Here is a 23,821-nt window from a genome sequence, read left to right on the forward strand (position 1 = left end):
CTTGAACTAATAACATGATTCAAGTATGTAATAAATGATTATGTGAAATTGTGGTTGCATATACTCTGTAGCATTATTCAGGTAACACAAAATATTTGTCAAAGGAGTATATTGCTAATTACCAAATGAAGTTAAGATATTAACGGTGATAATTGTGTATAACTCGTATTATGCAGTAGCCAATTTAGTTGGTTAAAATTTTAAGAAATGATATCTAAAATACGAAATAAAATCTTAGCTCTAGCATTTGTCTTTTCTGATTTTTTTTTTTTTTTCAAAAAAAAGCATACTACGCAAAATATCCTTATTCCTGTTGAAAATCCCCTTTAATAAACACTACGGAGTTAGGCAATGAGGAAACTAACTCCTGCGTTTCGTCAAAAAGAAAGAGAGCATTTTATTTTTTTATTTTTTGACAGAAGAAATAGAGCATTTTGAGAAAGCAAAGAGCTTCAGAGCCCAGAAGCTTTATGGTGAGGACCTATTTATTGCAATTTAAACAGATTTTTAGCAAAGGGTTCTACTGTTGACTCTTTTAATACTGTGGTTATATAAATTTTCTTAGTGTTATGTGCTTGCCTACCAAGTGTTCGACAAAATGCCCAACTGAAACTCAGCTGATAGTATGATACTAGTAACAACTATTGATTTGTAAGAAAAACTGATCACTCAATCTTACTGGGGTTCTTCAAAGTTCAATTCTTCGTGCAAAACAAGGTGTGAAATTTCCAGTAGAATAACAATAATGGCTCTAATGAGCCATAATCTTCCTTATTTCACATTCCTAAACTTCAATCACAATTCACTTCTCTTTCCTAATTCCTCCATCTTTAATGGCGGGACTCAAAGATTCAAACTTTTTTCTCTCTCCTCAGTACCTCCTCCTCCTTCTTCTAATCCATGTTCTTCCTCTGTATCTACACCCCCCATTTTTCTTCCTTACCTTGAAGAAGAAGAGGAGGTTGAAGAAGAAGAGCAAAACGAGAAATACCCAGATGACCCAATTTACAGATTCTTCAAATCCCGAAATTCAACTCAAGACCCGCCTCGGGAATCCAGGTTAACCCTCCAGAAAAAACGTCGAACTGCTTGGCATTTGGCTGATGACAATGAGGACACCGAAACCGAAACCGAAATCGGATTCGAGCTTATGGGCGAAAGAATAGAGGAGAGGAATGAATTGGGTGATGATGAGAGGCCTGAGATTGAGGGTATTGTAGGGGAAATATTGGGAATTGCGAGGAATTTACCGGAGAATTCGACGTTGGGAGAGGAGTTGAGTGGATATGAAGGAGTAGGGGAGACAGAATGTGTGGAGGTGTTGGAGTTTATGATTCAAGAAGGTATGATGATGAGTTGCTTGTATTTTTATGAGTGGATGGGGTTGCAGGAACCCTCTATGGTTACTCCTAGAGCTTGTTCTGTGTTGTTTCCTGCATTGGGGAGGGCTAGGATGGGTGGTAAGCTGATGATTTTGTGGAGGAATTTGCCTGATTCGAGCGATTTTAGGGATGTTCATGTTTATAATGCTGCAATGTCTGGGCTATTAACCAGTGGAAGGTACATCTTTACATACTTTTATGATAGTTTTTGGAAATATTGATTAATCAGCCAATCAGAGAGTTTGATTTTGATATTTTATCTTGTTTTGTGCTGCATTTTAGTTCTGCTTAGATGAATGATTATAATCTATACTTGTTTCGGTGGAAAGTTAATGCACTCATCAAACCCAAAGCTAGGGTTATGATTTAACAGTATAAATTTTCCCTTTGTGTTTGGCTAAATTGAATTTGCCATACATTCAATGCTGACTATTTTGCCAGTTGGTTTTGCCCAAGCCTTGGTTTTAAATAGAAAAATACCTTTTCAAACAATAAGGGCACAGCTATGTTATTCAGACTCCGTTCTTGTGTTAGACACGGGTATTTTGTGCAAAATTTCCATGAAATTGATTTGGTCCCAAATGAAGCGTCAAAATGTCCATATAAAACTATCCTGTATTCCAATAATTTTCTACAAAATATTACTCGTTATTTTTTTTGCAGTGCTTTCATAATTCCAAAAATATTTATGTTTCCATATTGCACAATTGTGACTATCTTCTCCCTTGTACTTAATTTAGTTGGTAGGTGGTATTTAGAACTTGGAAGAAGGGGATTGGAAGGAAATTGTCAGTGTCTTGGGTACTCTTTTATTTTTTTTTAATTTTTTGTCTGTTCTGACTTCTGATAGCTTTAATGTCGGCAAGCTTAGTGTGTAGGAAAGTCATCTAACATAATAGTATGGCATGTCAAGCGTCTTGTAGATGCACCTAAATGAGAATTGGAGATGCTTACCGGTGCTGCTTCTCATTGTATGCTTGTGGCAATGATATTGATATGACTAATTTTAGGGTTTGAGGGGAGGGTTTGGAAAGAGGATTTAGTCAATAATGGAAACAATGTCATGGGTTAGGTCTTAGGTGTATAGGTGTACTGTTGTTGGATTATAGAAGTGTCATCCATGCACTCATGCAGTCTCTCGTTGATGCATACGGCTTGCTCAAATCTTGTTTCCTGCAGAGAATTTGAGAACTGTGTTCAAAATATTATTATTTTTTGGATTTATAACACAGATGTTTATTGTAGGTATCAAGATGCTTGGAAGGTGTATGAGGAAATGGAGATGAATAATATCCTCCCAGATCGTGTGACAGGTTCTACTATGATTACTGTCATGAGAAAGGAAGGCAGAAAAGCCAAAGATGCATGGGAATTTTTCGAAAGAATGAATAGAAAAGGAATCAAATGGAGTTTAGAGGTTGTAGGAGCTCTGATCAAATCATTTTGTGATGAGGGATTGCAGAAACAAGCCTTGATCATTCAGGGAGAGATGGAGAAGAAAGGAATTTCCTCGAATACCATAATATATAACACCCTTATAGATGCTTATTGTAAATCCAACCAGCTTGAAGAAGCTGAAGCTCTCTTTGTTGAAATGAAGACCAAAGGCCTTTCGCCTTCAACTGCCACCTACAATATTTTTATGAATGCTTACAGCAAAAGGATGCAACCAGAGGTTGTGGAGAATATTCTTGAGGAAATGCAGAACACTGGCCTAGAACCAAATGTCAAATCATACACAAATCTGATTAGTGCATATGGGAGACAGAAGAAGATGAGTGATATGGCTGCTGATGCATTCTTGAGGATGAAAAAAGCTGGTATAAAGCCAACTTCTCATTCCTATACTGCCCTGATTCATGCATATTCAATTAGTGGTTGGCATGAAAAAGCATATAAAGCATTTGAGAACATGCGGAGGGAAGGAATTAAACCCTCTATAGAAACATATACTGCTCTTCTTGATGCATTCAGGCGAGCTGGGGATGTACAAACATTAAAGGAAATATGGAAATCCATGATTCAGGAGAAAATTGAAGGGACTCGGGTAACCTTCAACATTCTTCTTGATGGATTTGCAAAGCAGGGTCATTATGTGGAAGCAAGGGATGTTATCTGTGAATTTGGAAAGATCGGTTTCCAACCAACAGTGATAACATATAATATGCTAATAAATGCATATGCACGAGGAGGACAAGATTTAAAGTTGCCGCAGTTATTGAAGGAGATGATTGCTCTAAACTTGAAGCCTGATTCTGTTACATACGCCACTATGATCTATGCTTTTGTTCGTGTTCGTGATTTCAAAAGGGCTTTTTATTACCACAAACAGATGGTTAAAAGTGGGCAAATCCCAGATGCTGAATCGTATCAGAAGCTCAGATCAATTTTGAACGTAAAAGCGGCTGTAAAGAACAAGAAGGACAAGAGTGCCATACTTGGTATAGTTAATAGCAAAATGGGTATGGTGAAAGATAAAAGGAAAGTTCAGAAAGATGAATTCTGGAAGAACAAGAAGAAAAATGTGAGATTTCACAATCCTGATCATGTTGGACGATGAGTTACAGTCCAGCTTGTGCTAAAACTTCTTACAAGTCAACTGGAAATTCGGGGTAATACTCAAACCTTGGGGATACTAAAGTGCTTTTCTTGGCTCAGTCAGCTTTCCCTGTGTCTTGCGTGCCTGAAACTGTAAGGCTAGATAGCTAACAATCTGCACAAAGTCAAGTACAATGTCCATGATCAACTTGGACCTCTTCTCTTTTCATGTATATTTTTTATATGTATTTCTGTTGTAGTGTATAGAATTAAATGGAAAGGTATAAACAACTGTTCTGAATTGCCGACTGTTTTTTGCTGATGGCTTCATGTTTTCCTTCACATGCCTTGAATGTCATGTCACATGTAGTTTGCTATCTTCCCCCTGAATAAATGGACTACTTTACTCATGCTGATGCCTGATGCTGTTATTTCTGTTATTTGGTTTTGGCGACTGCCATAATATATGTGTTCAGACAGAATCTGTAAAATCAAGCATTGTTTTCTGTATGTGTATTTACTGTACCAGCTTTTCTAGTAAAACCTAATTCCGCTGTTATACAATCTGAAGTTACTCTAATGTTTAGATTTTCGCTCAAATTTTGATCATTTAAGGATGAATTAAACTTCATATCGTATTTCTTGAAAGGCAGCAATTGCCATAAAAAAAAAAAATTAAATAAATAGATAAAAAATAATAAAAAAGGTTTGTGCAATTTGTAAGGAATAAGGTTTAAGCTTAAGGTAAACAATACTCCCACATGTAAAGACTTTTTGCAAAAGTAATTGTCACGTAAAAATTTATATGCTTTTCATTTTTTTCTTGTTACGAAACTAAGATGTAACTAATATCATTTTCTCACATGATTTTTATCATGCTCTATTTTCTCACGATTTGTCATGCTCTATTTTCTCACATGATTTATCATGTTTCCAAGAGCATGATGGACATTGTGCTCCCTTGAAATAATTTAATAAGAAATTTGATAAACGAATATCTCAACTTTATTCCTAAATTAACACATGCATTCGAAATAAGATATCATGTACTTAGTAGGATAAAAAGAACATTAATGCATCATGTTTTTACTTTGTAGGTTTTATTTTAGTTTTGTTGTAATAACACAATCATCATAATTAGTAGCTTATTAACGCATCATGCTATCATGTAATATAAAACTCCGTAATTATTATTGTTATCCTATTATGTAATCATAGTAATTTAGTCTATTTCACGAACAATGAAACATAAAAATTGCATGTGTCTGCATGAGGTGCCTATAGATATACGAAGTAATTCATAAACCTAATGCAGATTTAACAAAATTTAGAAATACACAAATATGGAGAATTGTCATACCGAGGCTCTTAAAAATGGAAAATTTTCCAATTTATATATTTCTCTAATATGCAAGATTTAGTGACATCAACTACTCTTGAATCTTCGAAATTAAGTTTTAAAAAGAAGGAAATTAACATCATTAAATTAACAAGGTTAATGGCGATAACTTTTTTTGTTTTGTTCAGGAAGTCGCAAACTCGCATGTATAGACGTTGTTTAATCTCAATTTTATGTACTACTCTAAAGACTTCAACCTTAAAATAGTTTACACTTATACTCAAAAGAGAACTTGTTGTCGTCACATACCTCAATGCATAAGTTTAGAAGTGTATTTTGTACTTATTTTTTTTTACAACAACACCCTGTACTTGATGTTAATTATATGATACCAAAATTAGTTTCATTTTCTAGGATAATAAACATAATAACTTACCTAGATAATAAGCTAGGGTATTTTGGGTTGGAATAACTCAATCACCTAATCTATTTATAATAAGGGCACTACTAGTATATATAGTGTTATACCATTAAGAATAACCTAATCTATGTACCGAATATTATTACAAAGAGGTTTCCTAAGTTATGTTTTTTTTTTTTTTGATGGGTCCTAAGTTATGTCAGCAAGGTGGTAATAAAAATAAATCAAATAAATCATCATAAAACTAATGACGCAATTGTAACACATATAGAGGTACATGTAAATTGAATTCAAACATTCTCGAATACATTAAAATTTGAAATTGAGATTAATCTTCATCAAATTAACATGTTTAAAGAAGAATTTCTTGACAATTTTGGTGTGCGAGTATTCTCAATCAAAAACTTTATTTGATCTGGTGAGGGTAATGCTATATCTCGAAAATTGCCACCAAGCACAAATTAAATTAGTTGACATTCAAACAAAAGCTTGTTGTCATATGCTTCAATGTTGTTGCTAAAAGTTTTTGTTGTATAAATGTCAGATGATACCAAATATTGTTTCATTGCCAAATCTTAATAGTTAATCTATGATAACAAGGTTGTAGTTATGCTCAAAACAATGAGTTTAAGTCTTTATTTATCAACTTTAATATGTTTGTAACAAACATTCTAAAGAGTTAAATGAGATCATTTGACCCCTCAGCTCTACTTTGGACATAACACTCTCCTCTTGACACTATAATGTAGGAATAAGAAAGATAACATCTAAAAATTATTGGAATATAATATGAGATTTAGGTATGACGACAAAATTTTTACAACATGCATTTAATTAGGAGTCTCTATCTTTGTAATTTGTTAATTTTACTTCATACTCATTAACTCAATTTCATTTCGTTAATCTCTTCTAAACAATATAACTGATTCGTTAAAACAATGATATTAAAAGCATATATTAACATAAACACCGACATTTAACATTATTATGAATGTATTATTACGAATTCAAACATGTATATCCAAATTACAACCAATTTTTCTACACATTAGATCAATTTTAACATGGATATTACCAAAGCCCTATCCAAAAGAATCATATCCTCTCTTAATTAGGTAATAAAAATCAAAGAGATCAATTATTTTTCTTAACCCTTAAACTAGCACACCACCTTTACTCAATTGGATAGAACTAATCCTATCCACCAAATTTACCCCTATTACCCCTCCTCTCCTCCAACCCAACATTCTTAAAAAAGGGCATTTTAGTACTTTCACAACCACACCACCCAAACTCAATTAACACACACCACGTGGAAAAAAACAACAGGACATCAAATACAAAGCAAGACCAAAAATTACCACGTGGCAACCCCAAATAAAAAAAATCAAAAAATTTTAAAATTAATAAAAAATAAAAACTCCCCTAAAAATAACCTGCTGACGTGTACAGTATATCATAGCCTCCCTATAAATAGACCCATATTTTTCTTTCATTCTCATCCATTTCTCTTAAACTTTCTCTCTCTAAAACCGATTAGAACGACAACACTCAGACACATACACATACCACCCTCACTACTCATCTTGTATCTCTTCTGAGTTTTTCTCTCTCTTCCCCCAATTTTCTAGGGTTTCTGATTCATTCGATTTCTCTCTCTTCGATTTTATTCCGAAGATCTTGTGATTTTTTTTTATTTGATTTTACTTTTTTTTGGCTGTCTTGGCTCGAGATCCGGGCCAAGTACAGAAACGGAGGAATTTGAGTGTTGGATTTCGATCGGTTTTGCTTGAGTTTTATGCTGTTGTAATCATTTTCAGGTAATTTTTTTAATTTTGTTTTGGTTGAATCTTCATTTTTATTGTTATTGATTTTGTATTTTGATTGATTAAAATAATAAATTGCATTTTTTTTTATGTTGTGTGTGTTTCTGAAATTATACATGTATTTACATATTAAGAGAAATGTGGATTTTTGTGTTTTTGAAATTTTTGATGATGATAAAAATATAGTGATCTTGGATAAAGTGTGTGTGAATTAATTTTTGTGTGATTTTCCGACATTTTTTTTTCATTTGGATATGATGTTAGAGTTAGGAATTTTGGAGAAAGTTGAATTTGATTTTGGTTGGTATGGATTGTGTGATGATTGTTGGTGATTTGTGTGAAATTTTTAGGGATTGGAGAAATGGCGTCAAACGAAGGATTCTTAACGGAAGAGCAGAGGGAGAGGATGAAGATAGCTTCGGAGAATTCAGTACCGGCTCCTTCGAAGTTGTTATCATCATCGCCTAAGGGTTTATTGTCTTCGCCGAAATCGACTACATTCCTCTCTGATCACCGTGGGAAAGGTGGAGGTGGTGGTGGTAAGGCGCCTTGTGTGAAACCTCGTCATTCGGGGAAGGTTGTTAGAGTCAAGAAGGGTGAGTAAAATTTTATTCAAAATGCTGTTAGTTAATTTCCATTGATTTCTTCTGGTATTAGTGATTGTGATTAATCTGCCAATTTTGTACGTGTTGTATGTTTATTTAGGTTGATTGATACACTATTTTGTAGGATAGAGTACTGCTTTAAACAGTGAAGATGAAAATCACTCTTTTATGTGTTAATATTAATCCTTTCCCTTTTTATGCGTGATCGCAATTTAATGGAGTTTATGAGGATTATTGAACAACTTTGAGTGATTTCAATATATATCTCGAACTTATGTTCACACTTCCTCCGTTCTTATTTTAATCTTTTTTAATCGAAACATTGGAAATTTTACACTATTCACATAAGCAACTTTGACCATCTTTTCTGATTTATGCCTTAGGAAAATATATTTTTTAGATTTGTCATTATGTGTTCTGCTAATAAACTTCCTCCATTTCTTTAGTTACGTTTTTCAATGTACAAATTCAACCATTAATAGCTTTAATTATCATTATCGATAAGCAAAAATTATTAAAAGTTGGTTTTTTGAAAATACATATCGTGACGAATCTAACAAGACCCCATATGACTCTATTTTTCATCACGTAAAAAATCACAAAACACGATTGAAGGGAAGTGTGTGAATAATGCTAAAGTCAAAATGTGTCAACTTAAAAAAATAGAGGCAGTATTATCTTCTTATAATATTTACTTAAGTAAAATTTAAAATGTCAATGATGTAAAATGTGCCTTGGCAAGAATGAAACCTGTGTTAGAATGAGAAAAGAATAGAGGAAGTACATGCATCTCTTACTTAATTTTGCTTGCAATATTGTGGTTTCCTTGTTTTACTTGATTATGAGGTGTTAACAATTGGTGGCACTCTTTGTTAATAGAGTTGTTGCTTTTGAGAATCTGGAGTTTTTATTATAACTCTCCCCCTTTTTTTGTTTTCTGGATGGTCTTACCATTTGTGGCTTTTAGAATAATAGATAACTAGTATATGTATATCTGCTGGGGATTTTGTGATGTTGTGACGTGTTCATAAGTGTTCAGTCAATTCTGGGATGGAGGGATTAATCTATGGGATAGTAGACTGGAATATGCAATATGAAGAACTGGTACTGTATAATATACATACAGAACAAAGCCGGAATACTGTATAACTTTTGGAAGTTTGATTCTAGGGGTAACTTTTGTCAATGACTACACGGAATTAAGGCTACCCCACTTATGGGATTAAGGCTTTGATTGATTGATTGATTCTAGGGGTAAATATGTTAGCAATTGTTTTTAGGTCTGTTTCTCTGTTATAATTCACAGATCTGCAATTATGTAACTTTTTGTTTGGATGAACCGATGAAGGGCTTTGGAGTAGGGAAGTAAGGAGAGTAAGGGAGAAAATTTTATTCTTTGAATTCTAGATTGGGGAAGAGGAGGAGGTGTGATATATTGGATCCCTTTCCTTGTTAATGTGCAGTATCTTTTTTAGTGTTAAAAAGATTTAGTTGTGAAATCTACTACCAGTAGTTTTTATTTCCTTTCCTTTTCTCCCGTCTTTCTGCTCCAAAACTGTAAAAACCAAATCCATTGTGAATGCCTTTGCTAGTCACTTTTTAAGTTCTTGGGACTTATAGGGGCTAGAGAAAAAAGTCGGGCTTACTTGACAAAACATGATGGTGTTAGTGATATAACAACGATAGTAATATTTTATCCTCGTGAATTGCTTACATAAACCCTTCTACTCCATCGAGACCTAATTGTCACTTACAATTAATTAAAGTACCTGTAGTTATAGTTTTGTGGAATGGGCATTAAATGCGTAGAAGGATAGAGTATGAAGAATTAGGATTTTGTTCAATTATCCAAATCGAAAGGGTGGCAGACAATAAATTTAACTGTATAAAATGATATTAAGTAACGCAAGCTATCATGTAAGTAATTATTATTTTTTAGTGATCTTGTTTATTATGTACTACTTCCGGAAGTCAGTAGAGCTAAATATGGTAGTTTTTATAGCTATTTGTTTATGTATGTTTCTCTGCTATAGCTCTTTTGGTATATTATTTATTTTCCCCTGCAAATGTCTCCTTTTTCTTTGTCTGTCGTATTGTTCATGCAGTTGATTTTATCAATCGCTTTCTGTAATGGTTATAAATATAGCATGCTTTCTAAGATCACGTTTTCCTACTATGTTAGTGTCTTGTGCTGATTTGCATTTTTGAATTTAGATGGTGCCGGCGGCAAGGGAACTTGGGGAAGGCTACTTGATACTGAATGTGAAGCACATCTAGACCGTAATGATCCTAACTATGATAGTGGGGAGGTATTTCTTCTGCCAATTACCTGTTAATTGTTAGCTTAGTAGATGACAGCTTCTTATACATTGCTTTAATTAATATGTTGTACACTTATACTTGATGTGTTGCATGAACCAAATTATATATCTTAATCTGCAGGAGCCGTACAAGCTTGTTGAAGCCACTGTTACTGACCCCTTGGATGATTACAAGAAAGCTGTGGTTTCAATCATAGAGGAGTACTTCAACACTGGTGTGGTGGATGTGGCTGCATCTGATCTTAGAGAACTAGGATCGAGTGAATACCATCCTTATTTCATAAAGAGGCTTGTGTCAATTGCTATGGATAGGCATGATAAGGAGAAAGAGATGGCTTCTGTTTTGCTTTCAGCTCTTTATGCAGATGTCATCACTCCAGCCCAGATCAGTCAAGGTTTTATCCTGCTGCTCGAGTCGGCAGATGACCTCTCTGTTGATATTCCTGATGCAGTTAACGTACTTGCACTATTTGTTGCCCGTGCTGTTGTTGATGACATCCTTCCTCCCGCATTTGTCACTAGGGTGCAGAAAAATCTTCCAGAGTCATCCAAGGGGCTTCAGGCTGTACAAATTGCTGAGAAGAGCTATCTTTCTGCCCCACACCATGCAGAACTTGTGGAGCGGAAATGGGGTGGCAGTACTCACCTTACAGTTGAGGAAGTGAAAAAGAAGATTGCTGAGCTGTTGAGGGAATATGTGGAGAATGGAGATGTATTGGAAGCCTGCAGGTGCATTAGAGAACTAGGAGTTTCTTTTTTTCACCATGAGGTTGTGAAGAAAGCTCTAGTTCTTGGCATGGAGAACCGATCATCTGAAGCTCTCATCATGAAGTTGTTGAAGGAAGCATCAGAAGAAGGTGTAATAAGCTCCAGTCAGATGATAAAGGGTTTCTATCGGGTTGAGGAGAGTCTTGATGATCTTTCTTTGGACATCCCATCCGCGAGATCGCTGTTCCAGTCCTTGGTACCGAGGGCAATATCTGAAGGATGGCTCGATGCTTCATTTTCAAAATCCACTACTGATGATGGATATTTCCCCAAGCATGATGATGAAAAGGTGAAAAAGTACAAGGAGGAGATTGTGTTTATAATTCATGAGTACTTCCTTTCTGATGACATCCCTGAACTCATTCATAGTCTTGAAGATCTTGGGGCTCCGGAGCTAAACTCAATTTTCCTGAAAAAGCTGATCACCCTTGCCATGGACCGGAAAAATAGGGAGAAAGAGATGGCATCTGTTCTTCTGTCTGCACTGCATATAGAGATTTTCTCCTCAGAGGACATTGTGAATGGCTTTGTAATGCTCTTGGAATCTGCTGAAGACACTGCACTTGATATCCTAGATGCCTCAAATGAGCTTGCTCTTTTCTTGGCTAGGGCAGTAATTGATGATGTTCTGGCCCCTCTGAACCTCGATGAAATTGCAAGCAAGCTGCCGCCCAACTGTAGTGGGAGCGAAACTGTACATATGGCTAGATCGCTTGTCTTCTCTCGCCATGCGGGTGAGAGGATCCTCCGCTGTTGGGGTGGTGGCTCCGGGTGGGCTGTAGAGGATGCTAAGGACAAGATAATGAAGCTGCTAGAAGAGTATGAGAGTGGAGGTGTTGTTGGGGAAGCATGTCAGTGCATTAGGGATCTTGGGATGCCCTTCTTCAACCATGAGGTTGTGAAGAAGGCATTAATTATGGCCATGGAAAAGAAGAATGATCGGATGCTTGATCTTCTTCAGGAGTGTTTCAGTGAGGGCCTGATCACGATCAACCAGATGACTAAAGGGTTTGCTCGTGTCAAGGAAGGGCTCGATGACCTGGCACTTGACATTCCAAATGCCAAGGATAAATTAGAATATTACATGGAGCATGCTAAGAAACGAAACTGGATCCTGCCAGGTTTTGATATAACTGATGAAGATGGCTTGTTGGCTGCAGCTTCTTGAAGGGGTAGAAGTGAAGATATGATTTAGGTGTCAGCCTCTTGCATGTTAAACAGTGAAATGCGCATTTACCTCACGAGTATCGCGCTGTTAGTTGGCTCCTTAATGTTCATCTTTTGTTTTCTTAAATTCACCTTCTGATATGATAGAGTTTATTTTGAGGATTAGATGTATAAAGTTTTTATTTCTATTAAAATTGACTTGTCGCTTAGACTTGCGAAATCTTTGCATTAGTTATTTGTAATTTGATTTGACTTTTTTGTTAGATGATGATGACATTGTTCAGTAGAACTCGTCGGATGTAATCCACTGTAAATTTTTAAGAGTTTGCAGGCTACCATAAATCAAAATTATGTTGTGGAAACAATGCTTACAGAGCTTTACTCCTGGACCTGATCTCAGCTGCCGCATTTAGGGGTTGTTAGTATCTTGCTGTGCAGCTGATGTGCCATTGAAAAATAACAGTCAATAACATTGTCGAGTGTGAATTCATAACCGAGTTGTGAATATATGTTGAAAATTGAGTGAATGATCGTTCAAACTTATCTATTACTTACTTGGTAGTACATTTGCACATTTTCTATAAAAACTTTATATGCGACTATTGGTTTCAAATGACTTTCATGATCACTTTATATTAATATACTTCATATTAAACAACGCAATGCGCTTAGTACAAGACTTGATCTCATGATAGCTTATTATTTTGTAAAGCAACTTCTACAGCTTGTGATACCTTTGGAAATACTTTGGCTGAGTTTGCCACCTTTTCTGGGCAACTTGTTAAATTTCATAAATCATCAATTGTTTTCTCTAAATATATTTCACAGCAAAATAAATATGTTTTAGCTATTAAAAAAACAAAAAAAAAACACCGTTTTAGCTAGTTACTTTAACATGACCCCTAAGTATGTCTCGGTCGTTCTTTGGAGTTTTCTTTGATTCCAATACTTATAATAAAGACAACTTTCACCATTTGATTACAAAGGTAGATCAGAAAATGAATGGTTGGTCTTCTAATCTAGTTTCTAAACCAGGTAAAGTCGTTTTAATCTAGAGCCATCTTGACTTTTGAGGCTGTTCCTTCTTATGCTATGTCCACAGCTAGATTGCCTGTATCTACCACTTCCTCGATCTCTTGATAGAATAAAAAGAGATTTTTTTCTAGAAACAATCTCCTCAAAAGAACGGATTGCCCTTGGTTGCCTGGGATACTATTTGTCAGCCTAAGAGTCAAGGTGGTCTTGGTTTACGTAAATCAGAGGCTGTAAATTTTGCCTTCTTAGCGAAGCTAGGTTGGAAACTTCTCACTGATCCGAATAATCTGTGGGTACAATCGGTTTCAGCTAAATATCTCCGTCATTCCCACTTCTTTTGTTACCACCCCCAATCTAAGTAGGAAATGGTTCTTCAATCCTATTTTGGGTTGATATTTGGTGTGTTGATACTAATATCATAACCTTATTAGATTTGGACCCAAATATTATCTCCAATCTTGATATTATGTTGATACTTTTATTAGAGATGACAACACTTGGGATGTTCCCCTTCTTCTATCCATCCTTCCACTTGATTTGGTTCACAAGATCCGAGGTATCCCCCTACCCTCCTCTGCAAATCTGCAATGCCTGATGAACCTTGTTGGGGTTTATCAAAAGATGGTCAATTTACGGTGAAATCTGCTACGTGGTTAGCTCATAACTACTCTACTAGTTCTCCCAAATGGGACTTTCATTGGATATGGAAATTAGATATTCCCCCTAAAATACAACTTTTTTTTATGACAACTTCTTCATAACAGTCTCCCTATCCGTCAAACTTTGTTTTATGGAATACCCTCATCACTGTGCCATATGTAATAACTTTCCCAAAACACAAGATCACCTGTTCCTCCATTGTTCTTTTTCAATTGACCTTTGATCCAAATCTTGTGTTAGGAAATGGTTAGGAATTCTCCCTTCTTCCTCTTCCCTCCCTAATCTCTTGTCTTCTTTGAAAGTTATGTAACCACGTCTTCTCCCTAAGTTTGCTATTTTATTATGGAGTATTTGAAAATGTAGAAATGCTACTATTTTTAAAAACTCGCCCCTCTTACTGTTGTTTTCTTCTGTGCTTTTTCACTTTCCCATGAATGGCAGGCTAGGAACTTTTTGGATTCCCTTCACCAATCCAATACTACTCTCTCTTCCACCAATCAAAAGATAAGGAGGCAACTACAACGATAATCTCGTGGTCTCCTCCCCCGATAGTTACTGTAAGTTTAATTTTGATGGTTCTGCAACTCATAACACTTCTACAGCAGCTGGTGTTGTTATTAATTAGGGACTCCTTTGGTAATCATATTGTCAGTCGTACTTATTACTTGAGTTCATGCTCAGCTTTTCTTGTTGAGGCAATTGCCCTTCGTAATGGTCTTCTCTTGGCAAAAGATCACAATATTTCCCATATTTTTTATAGAAGGAGATAATTTGACTGTTATTATTATTTTGCAGGGTCATTTTAACTGCCCATGGAAGCTTTAGCTCCTAATGGAAGACATCAAGACTATCTTGAATTCCTTTTCGTTCTTCAATTCCCAGCACATTTTTCGTGAAGGAAATAGAGCAGCAGATTATGTGGCCTCTTTGGGTTACTCTACTTCGACCCACCAAGATATCGATCCGTTCATGGATAGCAAGTTTTCTCATTTTGTACTACAAGATAGATTAGGGCACGGTCTTGTGAGAAGACGTTCCTAATCTCTTTCCCTGTATCTTACCCCCCCAAAAAAAAACCTACTAAACCATACAATAATTGATGTTACTCCCTCTGTTTTTTTATTTGCATCAGTTTGACTGGGACATATGCCGAGATACAACTTTGACCATTAATATCTTTAATTGTCTATTAGTAAAAATTTTAACAAAATTATATTATGAAACTAGACATTATGACTAATCTAATGATATATTATATAATAACATTTATTTATTTTATAGAGGTGAAAAAATTAAGTCAACCATAGTTTGTGAATAGTGCAAAAATCAAAGTGATGCATTTAAAAAAAAATGGAAGGAGTATAATCTAAAAGTAAAATATGACGAGTAATAACTAAACATTTAGGAGACATTATTTTGGCCTATCGCTCGGACCTAAACATTTAGGAGACATTAGTTAGACATGAAAAGTTTTAGTTTTTGCAAGTTGTTTAAAATTCTAAAAATAAACTACTTGATTCATTGTATAAAAGCAATTTACGGATTTTCTTAACTATGTTGGGGAATAAATTATATTCTATCTCCCAAATTTAATAAAGAACAATAACTTAAAAGATAACTTTTTTCATATCTTAAATATTACTCCATACTATATACTCTTTATTTCAAAGTAGTATTGGCTTAATGGATGAAAATATATCTTCACACGAGTAAACTCATGGGTATCTCATTTTTTTTATTGACATGTTTTTTTATCACGTTTGTCAATGTACAATTTCAACACATAAACTACTACCTCTACTTCAGATTACTCGCAACAAACATGTTGCGCGCGGACTCCTAACAAAAGATTGAAGGGTGATTAATTAAGTGGAAGGGTATGGTATTAGGAGAGATAAAAAAGAGGGAAAGGTAGTGGTCCCTATTTTTACTTTATGCAAACAAGTGGGAAATTTTTTGAGTGGGATTTTTCCCACCCAAATTTAGGTCTGACTTTTTGAAAGGGACCCAAATTTTATTAACCCTCCCCCCTCCCCCCCTCTCTCCTCATTTTTTAAAATTTTTTGCCAAAGTAACCCTAAATTTAAATTTTCATTTATTTCAATCAAAAAGACCCCTATAAAAAGAGGTCACCCATCTAACTACTCCTATTTTTTTTTTCTTCAGTTTCAATGGGATTAGGGGATAGGGGGATAAGCATTAAATTTGTTCACAAAAATCAACAACTTTAAATTTACAAAAACAGGCAGCCCTACAAATTACATCCTTATAAAATTAGTAGCTATACCTTAATTTATAATTGCCCTATTAGTTCCAGCAGCATCCTTATGTACAGAAATTAGGCTCTATTGAAGACCGCAAAAAAAAAAAACCATCATCCGCCACTTCATCACCTTCATCAAATCTGCAAATATTCAAAGGGACTACTCATGGCAAATTTCTTTGAAGCGGAATTTTGTGGACTACATCAGCTATATGAAGAGGAACAACAACATGCAACATTTGATCACAGCTTGGATGAAGCAGACATCGGACATCATGATTCACTCAGTCATGAATCAAACATGACATACCAACAAGGCAACAATCAACATGCACAGGAAGGGTATGAACCAGATGATGATGATGCGGCTGAAGATGATGCAGACCAAGAAGATGAAACTGATGTGACAAGGGATAGGAGATAAATGATATAGTAGATGAAAAGAGGCTTCTTGTTGATGATATCTTGCTGAACATGGAAGGGGACTCATTGCCTAGAGGATATTTATCCACCTTGGCCAGAAAGTACAATGTTCACAGATCAACAACAACAAGATGGTTCCAGGTAGTTAAAAACACTTAGAGGAGGGGATTATTATTGATGTTAGGACCAAAAATCTAGGTAAAACAGGTGGCAAATCTAAACAGTACTCAGATGAATGGCTGTCATCTGTCCCTTTGTATAAGAGGACCACTGAAAGAAGCTATGTTGTAGCCCTTCATGCGTCATCCTCCACCATACATAGGTTAAGGAAGAAAGGCAGATTTAGAACACACACATCAACTAATTATCCAGCACTCACTGATAATCACAAAATAGCAAGACTGAAGTGGGTTCTAAGCTTTGTGAACCCCATTCCTGTTGTAGGAGATCCTACCTTTAGGGATAGGCAGCAAACAATTCACATAGATGAGAAGTGGTTTTACTTAAACCTAGAAACAAGAACGTTTTATCTGCTACCAAATGAGGAAGACCCATACAGAGCACAACAATCTAAGAGTTTCAAGCTAAAAGCTATGTTCATGGGTATGATTGGCAAGCCAATGTATGATGAACACAAGAACCTCTTGCATGATGGGAAGTATGGGTTGTTCCCTTTTGTCAAGTATGAAGTTGCCAAGAAGAAAAGCAAAAATAGAGACAACGGAACACTAGAGACAAAGGTAGTCTAGGGAGTCAACAAGGAAGCTATAAGGGACATGCTACTAAATCATGTAATTCCAACTTTACATAAAAAAGGGCCTCCACAGTTACCAAAGGATATAACAATTCAGTGGGACAATGCTAGGCCACACCAGAACCTAAAAATGAAAAATTTCAAGCAGCATTGCAAGCATATGGGTTCAACATACAGTTTATCTTTCAATCAGCACAACGTCCAAATTTAAATGTGTTAAATTAAATCTTGGTCTGTTTAGGGTTATTCAGTCCATTCAATATCAATCATTTCCTAAGAATCTTGATGAACTAATAGAGAAAGTGGAAGAATCTTTTGATGAATCTGATCCAACTGTGAACAAGTACACATGGATCACCCTACAATCTTGCATGCTTGAAATACTAGCAAAGAAAGGTGGGAATGATGGGCGTTAGAACGGTCGTACATTCCACACTCAATCAAACACATTTATTAACAAACACCTTACAGACCAAGCATAATGACAAGTAAGAGTTCGGTCCACAAGGAACGGGATATGATTGCCAAAGATCTTTACACTCAAGCTAACTCGAAGTCAATTGGTGAATTGGGGTTCGTCAAGAAGACAAACAAATTATGGTTCTAAATCAATGAATTAAAGATACTAGGGAATGAGATCCACTCAACCAAGGCAAATAGGCAAACGGGGAGTAAAGTAGACAAGATATAGCAAGGACTATATGTAAAATCAACCTCATGCAATTAGAAAACAACTCACACTACTAAACTTAAATTCCTCATTAGTTTAGCAATAGATGATACATAATCAAATTACAATAAGTAATGACGTACTCAATTTACACTTCCATGTCAAATTAGGCATATCATACTATCAAGCTCCTTAGTCAAGGGTAGCTAAACCTATCATGAGGAACTAACAAGCAATCTCATATAATCAATTTAATTGCAATACAAACATCAATGCTTCTCCCACATTTGCATAGTTAACCCAAAAGGTCGAGCTTCACCCAACCCCTAGCAAGAAGACTACTCACAACTCATGTTTATCAACATGCAATCAAGAATTAGGGTTCTAAATACTTCAATAATTGGGGAAAAGTGGTTAAAATAACTATCATCCAATAACAAATTACCAAGAACTAAGAAGATTTAAATAACATGCAAATACCAAATAAAATCTGAAATTAAAAGGAAGAAGGTTGGAGAAATTACTAATTGAAGCTTCAAATGTAGAATACAAATTGCCAAACTTTGAGAATAATTCTTGAATTTCACTAATACAATGATTTGATTTGATGAAAACTAAGCTAAATTAATCCTAAGGAATGTTTCAAACTAAGAGAGGTTTCTGAAAACTAGGCTACTGTCTTTTTTCTCTTTTTTTCAAAAACGATCTCAAAAGGAACTTAAATAGTCCGTACAAAATTGGCTGAGATCGGGAAAAGGTCCGACCGAACTCTGGGTAGGTTCGGTCGGACTCAGGATAGGTTCGGTCGAACCCTGTGTAGGTTCGGTCAAACCTCCCTGATCCTTGTTTGGTCGAACTTTTGAGGTTCGACCTCTCCTGCAAAATTGCTGAAAACTGGTTTGACACTGCCTTCACTGCACCCTGGAGGTTCGGTCAAACTTTTCAAAAATTTGACCACACCTAGGTTCGACCGGACCTTTCAGAGGTTCGGCCACACCTCCTCTTGCACTTCCTTTTCTTGCTTCCTCTCCTTCCCTTTTGCTCCTCTTGCCTTTGCCCATGGCTTCCATACTTGGCCAAGGGGCCTCCCACCGTGCATAGGACCGTCATGAAACCTGCAGAAGATACCAAAGTTCACGAGAGTATGGGGATGATAAAATAATGCATAAAGATTATCAAAATAAGCGCAAATAAGCATTACTTTTCATCAACACATAAAGAAGCCATAAGAGGATAAATGAGGTGGAAAAACCTAAGAAAAATAAGAGGAAAAAGACCTAAATACTACCCCTAAGAGTGACATAAATGTCACTCATCAGGGAACAACTTTGTACCACCCCACATGAAAAAGAGAAGCTTAGACAGACAAGGCCTACTTCCAAATTTACTAGAGGTTGATGATGTGTTCATTTTATATAGAGATTTACCCCCGCCCCTTGGTCATATTTAGGAGTATTATTGGCTCTTTGGAGCCACTTTTATTACTAATATGCGATTTCTACTGTTTTCGTAGATTTGGTACTGTTTTATAGGAAATTGCATACTCGGACTTATGATAAGCCACTACGAGCATTGGAGTAGGATCACACTCATATGACCATATTCCGTAGCCCAAGACCACGTTTGTTGGAGTAATCAAACAGGTGATTAAGGGCTCGGTGAAGAAGAAGAGTTCGTGGCATTGGACCGAGTCTTAAAGACCCAAAGAGGAAATGCGAATTGGGCCAAGAACATAGCCCAAGTGAAGAGGTCCAGCTTGCCCGAGAGCTCGCCCGATCGGGTAAGCCCTCGCCCTGAGGCGCGCTCGGCCGGCGAGGCACATAGAAAGAAGGCGCCCTTCGCCCTGTCTCGTGCCAGTGAAGAAGATATGAACAAAAAGGCGGGCCCGGCCGGGCGAAGCTTCGCCCGACCGGGCGTGTGTTTCTAATAGGAATTTCGGCAATTTACTTTGTTTTTAATTAGGATTTTAAGCTGACGTATAAATACGTTTTTAGCAAGTGACGAGGAGGGTTCTCCTCATTAGTTAATTTCTAGATTTTAGTTTTAAGCTTTTAGTGAATACTCTTGTTTTCTCCCTACACTTTAGATTGATACAATTCATCATCTCCGTTTATTTTGGTAACGATTTATTCCCCTTTTATTTTCAGTAATAATTGTTTTGATTTTAATATGCTTTGTTTGATTGCTTTGCTTAGTTTAGATTTAATTATGCGTGAGTAGTTTTATACTAGGGTTTGTGGGGATCCATAAATAATATGAAGGGGTAATTTATCATTGTTGATTGTTAATGCTTTGGTTGATTTCCTACTGATTAATCTACTGCTATGCAATTAGATTAGCGCTGGTTTAATTGTATGAGTTATGCAATATTGATTCGAGATTCGAGAGATGAGAATTGATGTTTAGGCTTAGTTTCAATAGGCAGGTTAATTTATAAATGGTTAAGTCAAGATTCGAGAGATGCGATTTAATACCGATAGATTAATTCTGTGATTGTAATACGTAGCGAAAGCCCTTTATGATCTGATTAATTGATGCATTGATGATTGATTGTTGTGTTTTACCCTGGAATATTATTTATTGGTGAACCTATACCCTAGGCTTTTTATTATTGATTACTCCATTAGTTTAATTATAGTCTGTAGTATAATTCTCACAATTCTTACTTGTTACTTGATAATCTAGATTATATTAATTATTTAGGAATAGGAAGAATTGTTTCCCGGTGGATTCGACCCTACTTCCCTATCTAATTTAGTTAGAGGACTTAGTTAATCTTTTGATTAGGTGATACGACTTTAGCCTGTCAGTTAACAAGGAGCTCATACAGACAGTGGTGCAGTACTTGAACACAATTTCAGTTCCAACAACAAGTAACCATCAATAAGAAGCAAACATGGAGGTGGATGCAGACTAAGCACAGAAGAGTACAAGCCTACAATTTTTGGGACTCATAGACTGCCACACATAACCATTAACCCCTAAATTAGTTTTTTGTTTTAGTTTATGTTTTGGTTATTATGTGTATTTTGGTAAATACTTAGATTACATTATTAGTCGGTCATGTATTAGGGAAACAAAGTAAATTTAACAAACTTTCGTAACTAAAACAACTTTTTGAATGAATGAAAAGAGAAACCTTTTGTACCTAGTCCATCAGATAGGGTATTTTCACTCAAAGCAATCTTGAAAGTGGGTTCCTCAACAACAACTTCAAGTTGAAGTCACTAGAGCTTCCTCACCTAACAATAAGCTATCAGTTGAGTCCCTTCATCATTTGGAACTTACACACAGTGATGCATTATATTTGTGTGTTGGGACTCAATGCATCTAGCAAAGGACCTGGGAGAGGACTCAGATGGTATTAGGCAAATACACTCAACAGCATACCAACAAAAGCTCACAACAAATCAGGTAACACCAAGTAACTTCAGGCCACCATATTGGTAACAACAAGTAAGATCAGGCCACCAAGTAACATCATGGTAACAACAAACAGGCCACAAAAAAAAAAAAAAAAAAAAAAAAAAAAAAAAAAAAAACCAACCAGGTAACAAAGTAAGATCATGGTTTCAACCAACAACCCACAATAACAAACAAAGGCATCCAACCACAAACAATAAGCAACAACTTAAAAATTAAGGCAACAGAGACAACTTCAGGCCACCAAAATGGTAACAAGCAAACCAACAACAACATCACTATATGTAACACCCCAATAATTCTCTCTTTAAACCTGTAAATACCTTTAATAAAATACAAGAGAATTACTGACGTCCTACCGCCACGTGTTCAAACGTTAAGGCTAATTCAGAATTTAACAGCGGAAAAACTAACTCAGTTATAAATAAGTTTCACAACCAACGAACAAAACCAAATTAAGTCTTACAAGTTGGAACCATTAAGGCCCTTATTCAAAACCCAATAAACAAAGTGTTAAATGAACCAAACCAGAGTTTAAATTAATTCAAACTTAAGAAATGAAATAAACTGCATACAATAAATAACTCTCCACTCAAAATCCCACCACCTTGATGCAAGTCCAAAATATGTAAACACCTGTGATAAGTTTGCTCCCCAATGTTACAAGTGTAAAGATTGGATCATTACAGGGTCATTGAAAGGTGAAGGCCATGACCAAGAAAAAGACACACAAAGCACGCAATCAGCAACGCTGAGCACATACAAGCTACGAACTATAACAAAGAATTCTTAGCATGCTACTAGTTATCAATCAACACACAACAATTTAATTATTGACTCAAACATGTGACTCAATTGTTATTATTACTAAGACTTCTGTAATTAGTACTGATTATTTCATCTCATTTTATTCATTGGATTAAGCAATAGACAAGGTTGTCTTCCCATGCTCTAATTCGGAACATCAATAAAAGAAAAACCCAATGCCTTCTTTCGGAAACATCAATAAACATCCAATGGTAGACGGGCGCGACTCCGTGGCCATAGCTAGTATGAGATCTCATCTAACTCCTTATAGTTTTAAAAAGTATTTGAAAACAAGAGACTCGTAGATCAAACGGCCTCTAGAAAAGTGAACTGCTAATACCCCGTGTACCCCAACCCCTGTTTGTCATTTCTATAGATGTGCACAAATCCAGAGTTTTATTGCTCATCCTTCTTGCTTTACGTGAGTTACAGGTTTAAACTTGGTGGTGACTCATTTACAAAAGCAATACAACCAATCAAGCAAGTTCAATTTCCAATTTAATTCTTGATATAGTAGTGACAAACAACATTTAGTATTGGATTCTTTTAACTACCTCGGTGTATAAACACCTTAAGTGCATGAGGCACCTCAAATTCTCAACCTCGTCTTATAAGACTTCAATTCTTCCTTTACTCATTACATTTCAATAATCATGAACAAGTAATAATAATAATTCAAGTAACATGCTCATGTATTTTTGCCTCCAAGTTCATCTTGCAAGTTAATGCATATAAAATTACTTACCAGATAACTTAGCATACATAAAGTTATAAATCATGCACATTCAAGCATAAATACCAAAGAGATTTATTACCAAACAATTTCAATCAACCACAAGTTTCCTAATCATGATTCTAAGTTTTCCGATCCTTAAACATGCTCCTAAAGTCAAGGTTTTTCGTATCCTTGTACGTACCTTGAGTAAATGAATTGGTTGTCCACTTTAGAAACTAGAAATCGCCTTCTACAAAGTCCTCTCTATTGGTGGTCACTGGTGCATGCGGTGGTCACCGGAGCAGCAGGGTGGCGCCGATGGTGGACTGGCGTCGGCAGTAGCAAGGTACAACAACGATTTTTATTATTATTATTTTTTCTGGTTGGTGCGTGAATGGAAGAAGAGGCAAAGCAGTGATGGAGTTTGTGAGGGAGTGAGGTTTACGTGAGATTGGAGGGGAAAATAAGGGGAAAAATTTTAGGTGGATATAAATAATAAGAAGTGGGTTTGAGGGTTTCCTAATCCAAATATAATTAGGATAACTTGTTTAGGCCCAAATATATACCAAAGCTTAAAAAAAAAATGAGATGCAAGGTTGGGCTTTGAGGTAAATTGTACTGGGCTCTTAGTTTGTATGGTAAAATGATTATTGTTAATAGCTAGTAATGACTAAATAACTCAAACTAATTTATTATTTTCAAAA

The 23,821-nt window shown here is 35.7% G+C and overlaps 3 protein-coding genes across 3 annotated transcripts; all 3 read left to right on the top strand.

Moving 5' to 3' along the window:
* Window positions 1-144: 144 nt before the first annotated feature.
* On the top strand, window positions 145-4,330 carry LOC110687877 (pentatricopeptide repeat-containing protein At5g50280, chloroplastic-like). Its single transcript, XM_021864519.1, has 2 exons — window positions 145-1,560; window positions 2,628-4,330. The coding sequence occupies exons 1-2, from the start codon at window positions 746-748 to the stop codon at window positions 3,940-3,942; spliced, it is 2,130 nt and encodes a 709-aa protein (XP_021720211.1). The 5' UTR covers window positions 145-745; the 3' UTR covers window positions 3,943-4,330.
* Window positions 4,331-7,182: 2,852 nt separating this feature from the next.
* Window positions 7,183-12,732, top strand: LOC110687878. The gene is made up of 4 exons (XM_021864520.1): window positions 7,183-7,500; window positions 7,857-8,102; window positions 10,326-10,420; window positions 10,554-12,732. Exons 2-4 carry the CDS (start codon window positions 7,868-7,870, stop codon window positions 12,366-12,368), a joined length of 2,145 nt encoding a protein of 714 aa, XP_021720212.1. The 5' UTR covers window positions 7,183-7,500; window positions 7,857-7,867; the 3' UTR covers window positions 12,369-12,732.
* A 4,067-nt stretch (window positions 12,733-16,799) lies between these two features.
* On the top strand, window positions 16,800-17,918 carry LOC110687692. Its single transcript, XM_021864317.1, has 3 exons — window positions 16,800-16,889; window positions 17,012-17,488; window positions 17,754-17,918. The coding sequence occupies exons 1-3, from the start codon at window positions 16,800-16,802 to the stop codon at window positions 17,916-17,918; spliced, it is 732 nt and encodes a 243-aa protein (XP_021720009.1).
* Window positions 17,919-23,821: the final 5,903 nt, after the last annotated feature.

Source organism: Chenopodium quinoa, unplaced genomic scaffold (assembly GCF_001683475.1).
Source record: "Chenopodium quinoa cultivar QQ74 unplaced genomic scaffold, ASM168347v1, whole genome shotgun sequence".
NCBI lineage: Eukaryota > Viridiplantae > Streptophyta > Magnoliopsida > Caryophyllales > Amaranthaceae > Chenopodium > Chenopodium quinoa.

Bases quoted from the DNA above. Each gene is read 5' to 3' on its own strand.
- LOC110687877 (XM_021864519.1), top strand. From the start codon at position 746: ATGGCTCTAATGAGCCATAATCTTCCTTATTTCACATTCCTAAACTTC. The intron at 1,561-2,627 runs GTACATCTTTAC...TGTTTATTGTAG, and splicing joins GGGCTATTAACCAGTGGAAG to GTATCAAGATGCTTGGAAGG.
- LOC110687878 (XM_021864520.1), top strand. From the start codon at position 7,868: ATGGCGTCAAACGAAGGATTCTTAACGGAAGAGCAGAGGGAGAGGATG. The intron at 8,103-10,325 runs GTGAGTAAAATT...TTTTGAATTTAG, and splicing joins GGTTGTTAGAGTCAAGAAGG to ATGGTGCCGGCGGCAAGGGA. The intron at 10,421-10,553 runs GTATTTCTTCTG...CTTAATCTGCAG, and splicing joins CTAACTATGATAGTGGGGAG to GAGCCGTACAAGCTTGTTGA.
- LOC110687692 (XM_021864317.1), top strand. From the start codon at position 16,800: ATGGAAGGGGACTCATTGCCTAGAGGATATTTATCCACCTTGGCCAGA. The intron at 16,890-17,011 runs GTAGTTAAAAAC...CCTTTGTATAAG, and splicing joins CAACAACAAGATGGTTCCAG to AGGACCACTGAAAGAAGCTA. The intron at 17,489-17,753 runs GTAGTCTAGGGA...AGGGTTATTCAG, and splicing joins ACGGAACACTAGAGACAAAG to TCCATTCAATATCAATCATT.